General features: G+C 36.2%; 2 protein-coding genes across 4 annotated transcripts in view; one reads left to right on the top strand and one right to left on the bottom strand.

Annotated features, from left to right (window-relative positions):
• GRIK2 (glutamate ionotropic receptor kainate type subunit 2) overlaps positions 1-13,004 on the top strand; it is a 638,585-nt gene that overhangs the window by 246,483 nt on the left and 379,098 nt on the right. The gene's annotated exons all lie outside the window — the stretch shown is intronic.
• Positions 8,016-8,353, bottom strand: LOC132530579 (guanine nucleotide-binding protein G(I)/G(S)/G(O) subunit gamma-5-like). Its single transcript, XM_060167810.1, has one exon. The coding sequence runs from the start codon at positions 8,341-8,343 to the stop codon at positions 8,137-8,139; it is 207 nt and encodes a 68-aa protein (XP_060023793.1). The 5' UTR covers positions 8,344-8,353; the 3' UTR covers positions 8,016-8,136.

Below are 13,004 nucleotides of genomic sequence, written 5' to 3'. Positions count from 1 at the left end.
CAAAAGTGTGTTTCTGTCAGTCATTTTGGAACATATGATTCATTTTAAACATAAACTAAAAATAAGTTGGATAGCTGTCAGCTTGTAAGCAATTCCAGGATAAGTTGTGAATATTTGCTTTAAAATTCCTATGTTTCATCTTTGTTTATAGATCAGCAGTCCATTAACAAAGAACTCTGGACTGGTAAACAAAAGCCTGGGAGTCTAGGCCCAGTTTTGCTACTAAATTACTGGTACAACTTTGGAAAAGAGAAGAAGGAAATTGAAATGATTACAGAAAGCAGCTATGGTGCCCTAGGCATCGAGGTAGTTGCTATCATATAAACTATTACACTTAATCTTCAAAACAATTATATAGAAACAAAACAATTCTAGGGAAACAGATTAACACTTCACTATCCTTGCTTCCTCCAGTAACTGGCTTTTCTGCCCACCAGCAGCCCAAGGCAGAAACTTGAACATCTTCCTTGATTCCTACCTTTCTTCAGTCCCACAATCAAGCTCTAATGGTTGTTAATTCTACATCTCTATGAACTCTCAAATCTGTTCATTTCTTTCATGCTTTCTAACTAATTCTTAAGTCAAAATCTTTCACCTGGATTATTACTAACAGTCTCTCTACTAATCCAGTCTCCACACTGCAGTTAAAGTAATTTTTAAAAATGCAATTCTGACCCATTGTCCTATTAATAGTTTCTCTTGCTCTAAGGATAAAGTTAAAACTTTTTTGGAAGGCTTACAAGACCTGACTTCATCTAGTCCCTGTACCTCTCCAATGATATTTAAGTCTAAATCCCTCACTTATGTCTTTCAAATTGAGCCATTAAATTTCTTTCAGGTTCCGAAAATACTGTCCAGTCCACCTGTTTCTCTCATTCTGGCCCCAACTCCTCCTCCCCACTAAGCACCCACACACATGCACATGTGTATTTGCACACACACACACATTCATACCATCTGGCTTAGATGTCACAAAGAAAGACTGTCCTGACCCCCAGCTCCCAAGCCTGGAATAGGTCTCCCTCAACATATCCCCATAGCACTGCAGTACTCCCATGACCATCCCCTATGAGAACATTCATCACACTATGAATGACTTTTCTTGGCTGACTTTTCCACTCAATCAAATACACATCTGAATAGGATGGACCGTAAGGCTGCCCACTATTCTATCGTTGGCACCTAGGTATTACCTGGCTCATGGAAATACCTAAATAAATATTGAAGGAATGAATGCATAAAAAGGTATTATTATATCCAGTGTTTAGATGAAGAAGCTCCAATGGATTAAGTAATCTGTCAGAGGTCATTTTAGGTTAGGTAGCTCTTTAGTACTCGCCATTGAGTAAATAGATTCAACAATAATCATTTCAAAAATTTTATAAGATATCTGGAGTGAATTGTGCTTATATGTTAAGAGCAATTAAATATATTTACTCATTTACTTACTTGAACAATCATTATCAAGCATCTTCTGTATACCAGGTGCTATGTTCAGCACAAGGGACAGTATTATAGGTAAAACTTTGTCCCCATGTGCTCAAAGTTGAGTGAGGGGGAGATAGAACATGTGAGAAGGATACTGTTATAGTGTATCAAGTGCAGAGAGAGACAAGAAAAAAATATTGTGGGAGCTTAGGAGATGAATAGAGACATGAAAAGAATTTAGGGGAGGGAAGGTTTTAAAACTGCCTGGTAAAGGCAGAGGAGAGTTTTGGAGAGGATGCCATTATCATTAAGTTATCATAAAGGACAAGTAGAAATGCTTCAACTAGAGAAGGGGCATAAGGGTGTAACACGTGAAAATGTGAGGATGCCTGAGAGCTGGTTTGTCAGGCAACGACAGGCACTTCATTACGACTGATCATCAGAAACAAGGAAACTGAGGAAGGATGAGGGAGAATGTATAAAAGGCCAACGTAGGAGAAATAAAAAAGAGCTTTTTACTAGCTCCTTTGCCCTGGAATCTGCATGTTACAGCAGTACCAGTCATGTTTGCATGATGTGAACCTGCTTTCCAGACCACTGTTGAGTGCCTCAGGGATGGACATACACCCATTCAGTTCCTTTCCTAGGAAATCAAAAAAGAATATAGAGAGAGGGATATCCACTGACTGGACTATGGGTTGAAATCCTGGCTCTGTTGTGTAATTTTCAGCAAGTTGTTTGACTTTAAAAACTTGAGTTGACACATTTGTAAATTGAAGATAATGTATATACATCAGGGGATTGTTGTCATGATGAGTGAGATATGCAGAGTGCCTCATGGTGCCCACATAGTAGGAGCTTAAAACTCTCAATAATAGAAATGGCATGTGCTATGTGCCATTTATTCCTTACTATACTCTAAGAAAAAGGAATCGTTATTGGTCCCACTTTTTAAAATATGAGACTATTTAGATGCAGAGAGTTGAGATAATTTGCCCAAGCTTTCATAGCAAGTAGATGGAAAGTCTGGGTTTTGACCCAAGGCAGTAAACTGCAGAAACCACTTTGTTAAATACCATGATATAATGGTAGTTATTGTGTTTTGATTTGGTTCATTTTGTTGTCATTATTTTACTTTAAGAACAGGAATGACGCAATCAGAACGATTTTGGTAAAGGTTCTCTGACACCAGTGTGGAGAATGCATTGAGGCTATTGAGATACGGTAAGGAATAGGACAAGACCAGAAGCAAGAGAATTTCTGAATTAATCAAGTTGAAAACAAGATAATAGTCTCAATTAAAGAGGTTTTGATAGAATGATTTTGAAGCAGAGAATTCTAGGAAGATTTAGGAGATACAAATTGTAGGACTTAGTAAGTAAATAAGTGGAGAAGTGATGGAGACAGAGACAGTAAGGATGACCTCTATGTTTCTGGTCTGGGTTACTCATCAATGGCACATTTACTAAAAAGGAAAACAAGAAAAAGAAATGTGGGAAAGGGTATAATAAATCTGGTTCTTAACACATTAATCTTGAAGCACCCCAGAATCATCCAGTGGTGTTGGAGGTGGAAATCCATCTTGAAAAGTAGGAATTTAGTATGGGCATATAATGCTCCCAGTGGCATTTTTCTCTTTTCTCCATTTGGACTCCTTTGTGATATGAGGAAGTGAAGACAATTGACAAAAAACTAGGTCATGGTAGGTCAAGAAAAGTCAGAGTTATGCTAGTGAGTAGGCAGTCGTGGAGATGAATATAGACATGATAAGAATTTAAGGAAGAGAATGTAATTTTTTTTTTAATTAATGAAGCAAAATCAGTATTTTCTTTTAGATATTAATATTTAACAAACTTAGCTTTGATTAATTTCCATGGTACGAAAAAGAAAAAAAGGCCAGGACCTTTATCCTAAGCAAAAGCAGAAATGATTTCTTTACTAACTTCATTAACTTGAATGAATTCTATTTATAGACTATGTTCTAGATACATCTGTGTGTGCTTTTGGAGTTAGTAAGAGTAAAAAATTATTTTATTTTATTTTGTACCTATATTTAAATAGGATAACTAAAATAATTCAATAGAAGTTGATGTGAAAAATATATTTCTAGAAGATACTAACACTTGAATAATATAACAACTTTTGTGTTATAAAACATATAACCAAATAATTTTAATTTTATTTAAAGGAGTGGGGTAATTTGGATCTAAGATGATTATATGTTATATGTTCTAAGTGCAAAGCTTCAAGTTCTCTAATCCCAAGTGGAAATAGCTTCAAGTTCTCTAATTCCAAGTGGAAATACAATTAGCAATTATGAGTTAAACCTAATTATTAGGATATATTTGATTACATAGCTTGGTGTATTAGTGTTTCCACCATGTTGGTTTTGCATGGACATAGGTTCTTTATTTCCATTTAAGCAAGCCTCAAAATTATTTGTAATATTATTACTTAAATTTTGATTACTCGACAGTATTTTTAAACATATTCATAGAACTAATTATTTCTCTAAGTTTTAAAATCTTTGAAATATTGCCAGCCCTAAAAGACAAAAATAAAATTTTTAATCCACAACAATCATACAATTTGTATTTCTGCAGATAGTGAAATAAATACATATGTAAAGAAATAGAAGAAGCAGGACTTGTACCAGACTTCAATGATCAGTAGTATTTGCCTTTGTTGGGAAAGAAAAAAATCATAAAGTGAGAATAATACCCTGGTGATGACCAAACACTGCCAGTTTTCTATATTTAAATCTGGAACATATTGTCGTGAGCATTCTGGTAACTACTTTTCCCTTAGCCTTTTCCTGGTCTTCTCTGTCTCCTCTATGCAGTGTAGGGGAACGATAGTACTTAAATTGTCTCTCTGATGCTCTTGACAATTTTGACTACTCCCTTCTTCAGTGAAAGACTAAAACTCTCCTTGTTTGGCCTCTGTGCCATCATTCTCTCCTTGTCGTGTCCTTTTCAGCCATTTTTTCCCCTTCTCATATTCTTAAACTCTTTTTTCTTTCTCTGTTCCTTAAAAGCTGATGCTGTTCAGGTTTTATTCCCAGGCTTCTTGTTTTCTACTTGTTTACCTCACTGTCCCTAAAGCCTTCCATCTGACTCATGCCTTTCTCTGCCTGTATGTTGTAGACTCACTGCTGGACATCTTCAGTTGCTTCTAGCAAGTGACAGACTCAGAGATACAGCCACCCATTGATCATCTTTATTTGGATGTCCCACAGGCACATCTCACCCAGCATAACAAAAGCCAAACTCATCACCTTTATTCCAAAACTTGCTTTTTCTCCTAGCTTTCCCTCTTTATCCAGTTGCCCAGCCAGATTCCTAGTGGTCATTCTAGATTCTTGTCTTTCTCTCTTCCCTCATTTCCAACTGATCGCTTAATACTTCTCATTTTTATCTCACATTTCTCAAATTTACTTCTGTCCTCCATCCCTACCATCTGTTTTAGTTAACATCTTTATCGTAAACCACCTAGACCATGTTCTGCCCTCTACCCTATTTAAGTTCATGTCTCTGATGCAGACAAGATGGTGTTTTTAGAAATGACAGTGTGGTGATGTCATGCCCAGGCTTAAAGCTGTTTGGCAGTTCCTCAGTTCTTGGAAGAATGAGTTCTAGTTCTTCAGCATGACACATGCAGCCTTCATCATTGGCACTCTCGTGCCCCTTTGATTTTATTTCCCTGGTATTTCCTCTCTCAATATTTATGCTACAGCTTTCCTTGAATAATTGTAGTTCTCCATTACCAATCATGCTCTGCTATCTCAAGTTTCTTTGCTGTGCACAATTTGTTCTCTCAGCTTGTTATGCCCTTCTCATTTGGTGATCTGTTCACCACCTTCAGATGTACCTTAAAATATTCTTACAAAGTAAACTTGTGAAGTAACCTTCCCTGACTTCTACCTGTATGAGTTGGTATTTCTATTCTTTGTATGATGCAAGAGTTTAGTTGATAAAATAGTTCATCATCAATTTTAGAGTACAATTTTCAGCATGCTCACATGACCCATTTAGCAGAGGTGATGATTTCCTGAACCTAAGAGCTCTAAATATTTTATAATTAATTCCTCCATTTATTTGCTTCTTCCTTTGTTTTTTTAATAACTTATTTCTTTATTTAGTTCACAAGTAATTATCAAACATTTACTATGTGTCATCGCTGTTCTAGGTACTAGAAGTACAAGAGTGAACAAAACAGACAAAAATTCTTTGCCTTGTGGAGTTTGCATTCTAGTGTAGAGTGATAAACAATAACAAAATAAATATGTATATATATAGCATCAAATGTGATAAGTGTTATGGAGAGAAATAAAGCAAGGGAGGCATATAAGGAGTACAAGGAGGGAGTACTGCAATATTAAGTTGGATTGTTATTAGAAGAGACCTTATTTAGAAGGCGAAATTTGAGCTAGGACTTGAATGAGCTGAGGAAATACGTCGTGGGAGTTCTGAAGGAAGAGTATTTCAGATAAAAAGCAAGAAGGTAAAAAATAACCAAGGGAGAAAGAGATAAAGAATTCTAAGTAAGGCAGTTTTTTTTTGTTTGTTTTAGTTTGGAGAAGGATTTTTTAAGAAACTGAAAATTGAAGGAGATTTTTATGACATCTGTCATTTTTTTATATGTGTATATGTGTTTATGTATAGATGTACATATATGGTTAGATATGTATATGTTCCATTACTTCGTTGCAATAGTAATGTCATTTCTTTAAAAATAACTCAGTGTAGAGACTTTTCCACATAGAGGCTCATTTTTATATGAATTACTTAGTAGTGATTATGGTCCATAGCATTCACCCATAAAATAGTGATAGGATTCATTTTTAACTGAGACAAGACTTCAGGGAAAGAAGAAAAGAAATAAATCTAACATATATTCATTTCTGCAAGATGTAATAGATCATTTATTGGATACTGGATTAAAAATAAATTGGTTCAGTATCAGAAACACTTTTTTAAAAATTGAGATCCTGAATGGATTAAAACCTAGGTTAAATACTCATTATACATCAGGTGAACATGACTGCCTTCTAAAACAGTTTTCTGTTTCCTACTGAACATTCTATAAATGTTTATCTTGCTTTAATATAAGGTATGTAAACTATATTTGGGGACAGAGTCCTCTAGACGCAAACATTTAGAGAAAGCAAGAAAGAGTTAACACCCAAATTCTAGACAGGCTAACTGTACATCATTATTTCAGAATTATTCCAATTTGGAGGTGGTACAGTGTCTACTCTTCATATTTCAGTGGTTCAAAAAGAAGCTCAAGAAATGAATTTTTTTGCATAAATGCATTAAACATGTATTAAATCTATCCTTGGCTAGTAAACGCTAATGACGATACAAAGCCTAATAGACACCTCTCCTTGCCTTCTTATAATAACCAAAGACATTATTTTACTTGTCATAAATATTTGCATTTCTGTAAATTCAATCATCTTCCATTTGATAAAACAAAGTTAATTATATAACAGATATTAACATTAAAATCCAAAGCACTGGTTCTTAAATTTAATTGATATCAGATAATGGGATTTCCTGGGCTACTGTTAAAACTAGAGATTTCTAGGCCAGCTCCTATTACTCGGTAACTCTGTGTTTATACTCAGGGACTTGCAGTTGGAAAAGGAAACATAGCTAATTGTGATATGCATTACTAATGTTTACCAGTATGTGGTTATCTCTACTTCTAGACCTCAGGAGATTGAAGGTCCTTAATTTCTTTTTTTTTTTGCGGTACACGGGCCTCTCACTGCTGTGGCCTCTCCCGTTGCGGAGCACAGGCTCCGGATGCGCAGGCTCAGCGGCCATGGCTCACGGGCCCAGCCGCTCCGCGGCATGTGGGACCTTCCGGACCGGGGCACGAACCCGCGTCCCCTGCATCGGCAGTTGGACTCGCAACCACTGCGCCACCAGGGAAGGCCGGTCCTTAATCCTTGAATTTTAGTGTGACCACGTGGACTGCTTTAGTTGGTGAAATGTGAGCAGTAGTGTTGCTCGTTTCTGATGGAAGCATTTAATTGCACGTCACATAATTCTCCAGCTTACTCATTCCTTGCCATACCAATTGTGCTTATAAGTTTGAAGTATCCCAAAATGCTGACCCAAAATATCGAAGAGAGCTGCCTTGAGAAATTACTTAGATCTACAGCAGACTTTGCTTTTATGCGACATAAAATCTTGTTTTGTTAAATTGCTATGATTTGGGAGATGATTTTTCCTATAAAAGCATAACCTAGTCCAGTAGTTCTCAAACTTTAGTGTGCATTAAAATCATTAGGTAAACGTATTAAAACACTGCCTGCTGGCTTTACTCCCAGTGTCTGATTTAGTACATGTGGGATGTGGCCTGAGAGTTTTTTTCTAATAAGTTAGCAAGGGATCATGATGCTGCTGGTCTAGTGACAACACTTTGAGAAACATTGATACATTAAATTTTTTTTAACATCTTTTTTATTTTTTATACTATTTTATTGTATGCTGCCACCAGTGTATATAAAATAATTACCCTTGTGAAACAGAAATTCATGAATATTCAGAGAGGTAGACTGACAAAAGTAGAAGTTCGTATAGTATGGCACATGTTATAGAGACAGGCTTTTGTACAGGCTTCAGATTTAGCTTTCCTTTGAATATTCACCGGTTTATGAAAAGTGGTTTAAAAACCTTGCAAAGATTCATTTTACTACAAAAAGGAACAGACTTTCTGAGATCTGAAGGGATTTGTACTTGAAGATACTCCAGTCAGCAGGGGGTCATGTTGAGCATTCCGCAGACAGAATTGTTTCAAATCTGCAGCTGCCTGGGAAACCTTCACGCGATTGAGCCCAGCCTCCAGCCGGAGTTGTTGAACCACTTTCTTCATAGCGGCAATGCTGGAGGAACCAGACATGGCGCACGCGAGAGCTCTTTTTTTAACATCTTTATTGGAGTATAATTGCTTTACAATGGTGTGTTAGTTTCTGCTTTATAACAGAGTGAATCAGCTATACATATACATATATCCGTATATCTCCTCTCTCTTGTGTCTCCCTCCCACCCTCCCTAACCCACCCCCTCTAGGTGGTCACAAAGCACCAAGCTGACCTCCCTGTGCTATGTGGCTGCTTCCCACTAGGTATCTATTTCACATTTCGTAGTGTATATATGTCCATGCCACTCTCTCACTTCATCGCAGCTTATCCTTCCACCTCCCCGTGTCCTCAAGTCCATTTTCTATCTATACGTCTTTATTCCTGTCCTGCCCCTAGGTTCTTCAGAACCATTTTTTTTTTTAAAGATTCCATATATATGTGTTAGCATACAGTATTTGTTTTTCTCTTTCTGACTGACTTCACTCTGTATGACAGACACTAGGTCCATTCACCTCACGACAAGTAACTCAATTGTTTTCTTTTTATGGCTGAGTAATATTCCCCTGTATATATGTGTCACATATTCTTTATCCGTTCCTCTGTCGATGGACACTTAGGTTGCTTCCATGTCCTGGCTATTGTAAATAGAGCTGCGATGAACATTGTGGTTCACCTGTCTTTTTGAATTATGGTTTTCTCAGGTTATATGCCCAGTAGTGGGTTTGCTGGGTCATATGGTAGTTCTATTTTTAGTTTTTTAAGGAACCTACATACAGTTCTCTATAGTGGCTGTATCAATTTACATTCCCACCAACAGTGCAAGAGGGTTCACGTTTCTCCACACTCTCTCCAGCATTTATTGTTTGTAGATTTTTTGATGATGACCATTCTCACTATTGTGAGATGATACCTCATTATAGTTTGGATTTGCATTTCTCTAATGATTAGTGATGTTGAGCATCCTTTCATGTGTTTGTTGGTAATCTATATATCTTCTTTGAAGAAATGTCTATTTAGATTTTCTGCCCATTTTTGGATTGGGTTGTTTGTTTTTATGATATTGAGCTGCATGAGATGCTTGTAAATTTTGGAGATTAATCCTTTGTCAGTTGCTTCATTTGCAAATATTTTCTCCCATTCTGAGGGCTGTCTTTTCATCTTGTTTATGGTTTCCTTTGCTGTGCAAAAGCTTTGAAGTTTCATTAGGTCCCATTTGTTTATTTTTGTTTTTATTTCCCTTTCTCTAGGAGGTGGGTCAAAAAGGATCTTGCTGTGATTTATGTCATAGAGTCTTCTGCCTATGTTTTCCTCTAAGAGTTTTATAGTGTCTGGCCTTACATTTAGGTCTTTAATCCATTTTGAGTTTATTTTTGTGTATGGTGTTAGGGAGTGCTCTACTTTCATTCTTTTACATGTAGCTGTCCAGTTATCCCAGCACCACTTATTGAAGAGGCGATCTTTTCTCCATTGTATTCTTGCCCCCTTTATCAAAAATAAGGTGACAATATGTGCATGGCTTTATCTCTGGGCTTTCTATCCTGTTCCATTGATCTATATTTCTGTTTGTGTGCCAGAACCATACTGTCTTGATTACTGTAGATTTGCAGTATAGTCTGAAGTCTGGGAGCCTGATTCGGTCCAGCTCCGTTTTTCTTTCTCAAGATTGCTTAGGCTATTCAGAGTCTTTTGTGTTTCCATACAAACTGTGAATTTTTTGGTACTAGTTCTGTGAAAAATGCCATTGGTAGTTTGATAGGGATTGCATTGAATCTGTAGATAGCTTTGGGTCATATCATTACTTTCACAATGTTGCTTCTTCCAATCCAAGAACATGGTATATCTCTCCAACTGTTTGTATCTCCTTTAATTTCTTTCATCAGTGTCTTATAGTTTTCTGCATACAGGTCTTTTGCATCCTTAGGTAGGTTTATTCCTAGGTATTTTATTCTTTTTGTTGCAGTGCTAAATGGGAGTGTTTCCTTAATTTCTCGTTCATATTTTTCATCATTAGTGTATAGGAATGCAAGAGATTTCTGTGCATTAGTTTTGTATCCTGCTACTTTACCAAATTCATTGATTAGCTCTAGTAGTTTTCTGGTAGAATCTTTAGGATTTTCTATGTATAGTATCATGTCATCTGCAAACAGTGACAGCTTTATTTCTTCCTTTCCAATTTGGATTCCTTTTATTTCTTTTTCTTCTCTGATTGCTGTGGCTAAAACTTCCCACACTATGTTAAATACTAGTGATGATAGTGGACAACCTTGTCTTGTTCCTGATCTTAGAGGAAATGGTTTCAGTTTTTCACCTTTGAGAATGATGTTGGCTGTGGGTTTGTCTTATATGGCCTTTATTATGTTGAGGTAAGTTCCCTCTATGCCTGCTTTCTGGAGGGTTTTTATCATAAATGGGTGTTGAATTTTGTCAAAAGTTTTTCTGCCTCTATTGTGATGATCGTATGGTTTTTCTCCTTCAATTTGTTAATATGGTTTATCACATTGATTGATTTGTGTATATTGAAGAATCCTTGCATTCCTGGGATAAACCCCACTTGATCAATGTATATGATCCTTTTAATGTGCTGATGGATTCTGTTTGCTGGTATTTTGTTGAGGAGTTTTGCATCTATGTTAATCAGTGATATTGGCCTGTAGTTTTCTTTCTTTGTGACATCTTTGTCTGGTTTTGGTATCAGGGTGATGGTGGCCTCATAGAATGAGTTTGGGAGTGTTCCTCCCTCTACTATATTTTGGAGTTTGAGAAGCATAGGTGTTAGCTCTTCTCTAAGTGTTTCATAGAATTCTCCTGTAAAGGCATCTGGTCCTGGTCTTCTGTTTGTTGGAAGATTTTTAATCACAGTCACAATTTCAGTGCTTGTGATTGGTCTGTTTATTTCTTCCTGGTTCAGTCTAGGAAGGTTGTGCTTTTCTAAGAATGTGTCCATTTCTTCCAGGTTGTCTATTTTATTGACATGGAGTTGCTTGTAGTAATCTCTCATGATCCTTTGTATTTCTGCAGTGTCAGTTGTTACTTCTTTTTCATTTCTAATTCTATTGATTTGAGTCCTCTCCCTTTTTTTCTTGATTTATCTGGCTAATAATTTATCAATTTTGTTTATCTTCTCAAAGAACCGGCTTTTAGCTTTATTGATCTTTGCTATTGTTTCCTTCATTTCTTTTTCATTTATTTCTGATCTGATCTTTATGATTTCTTTCCTTCTGCTAACTTTGGGATTTTTTGGTTCTTGTTTCTGTAATTGCTTTAGGTGTAAAGTTAGGTTGTTGATTTGAGATGTTTCTTGAGGTAGGATTGTATTTTTATAAACTTCCCCCTTAGAACTGCTTTTCCTGCATCCCATAGGTTTTGGGTCATCGTGTTTTCATTATCATTTGTTTCTAGGAATTTTTTGATTTCCACTTTGATTTCTTCAGTGATCTCTTGGTTATTAAGTAGTGTATTGTTCAGCCTCCATGTGTTTGTATTTTTTACAGAATTTTTCCTGTAATTGATATCTAGTCCCATAGGTTGTGGTCAGAAAACATGCTTGATTCGATTTCAATTTTCTTAAATTTACCAAGACTTGATTTGTATCTTGATTTGACCCAAGATACGATCTATCCTGGAGGATATTCCATGAGCACTTGAGAAGAAAGTATATTCTGTTGTTTTGGGATGGAATATCTATAAATATCAATTAAGTCCATCTTGTTTAATGTATCATTTAAAGCTGTGTTTCCTTATTTATTTTCATTTTGGATGATCTGTCCATTGGTGAAAGTGGGGTGTTAAAGTCCCCTACTATGATTGTGTTATTGTCGATTTCCCATTTTATGGCTGTTAGCATTTGCCTTATGTACTGAGGTGCTCCTGTGTTGGGTGCATAAATATTTAAACTTGTTATATCTTCTTCTTGGATTGATCCCTTGATCGTTATGTAGTGTCCTTCATTGTCTCTTGTAATAGTCTATTTTAAAGTCTATTTTGTGTGATATAAGAATTGCTACTCCAGCTTTCTTTTGATTTCCATTTGCATGGAATATCTTTTTCCATCTCCTCATTTTCAGGAGATGTGTCCCTAGGTCTGAAGTGGGTCTCTTGTAGACAGCATATATATGGGTCTTGTTTTTGTATCCATTCATCCAGTCTGTGTATTTTGCTTGGAGCATTTAATCCATTTACATTTAAGGTAATTATTGATACATATGTTCCTGTTACCATTTTCTTAATTGTTTTGAGTTTGTTTTTGTAGGTCTTTTCCTTCGCTTGTGTCTCCTGCCTAGAGAAATTCCTTTAGCATTTGTTGTAAAACTGGTTTGGTGGTGCTGAATTCTCTTAGCTTTTGCTTGTCCGTTAAGGTTTTAATTTCTCCATCAAATCTGAATGAGATCCTTGCTGGGTAGGGTAATCTTGGTTGTCGGTTTTTCCCTTTCATCGCTTTAAATATATCCTGCCACTCCCTTCTGGCTTGCAGAGTTTCTGCTGAACGATCAGCTGTTAACCTTATGGGGATTCCCTTGTATGTTATTTGTTGTTTTCCCCTTTCTGCTTTTAATATTTTTTCTTTGTATTTAATTTTTGATAGTTTATTAATATGTGCCTTGGCGTGTTTCTCCTTGGATTTATCCTGTATGGGACTCACTGCACTTCCTAGACTTTCTTGACTATTTCCTTTCCCTTGTTAGGGAAGTTTTCAACTATA

This window comes from Lagenorhynchus albirostris, chromosome 12, assembly GCF_949774975.1.
Source record: "Lagenorhynchus albirostris chromosome 12, mLagAlb1.1, whole genome shotgun sequence".
Lineage (NCBI taxonomy): Eukaryota > Metazoa > Chordata > Mammalia > Artiodactyla > Delphinidae > Lagenorhynchus > Lagenorhynchus albirostris.
The sequence above is the reverse complement of the archived record's forward strand: the minus strand, read 5'-3'. Positions and strand labels throughout refer to the sequence as shown.

Coding starts and splice junctions, on each gene's coding strand:
- LOC132530579 (XM_060167810.1), bottom strand. CDS start 8,343: ATGTCTGGTTCCTCCAGCATTGCCGCTATGAAGAAAGTGGTTCAACAA.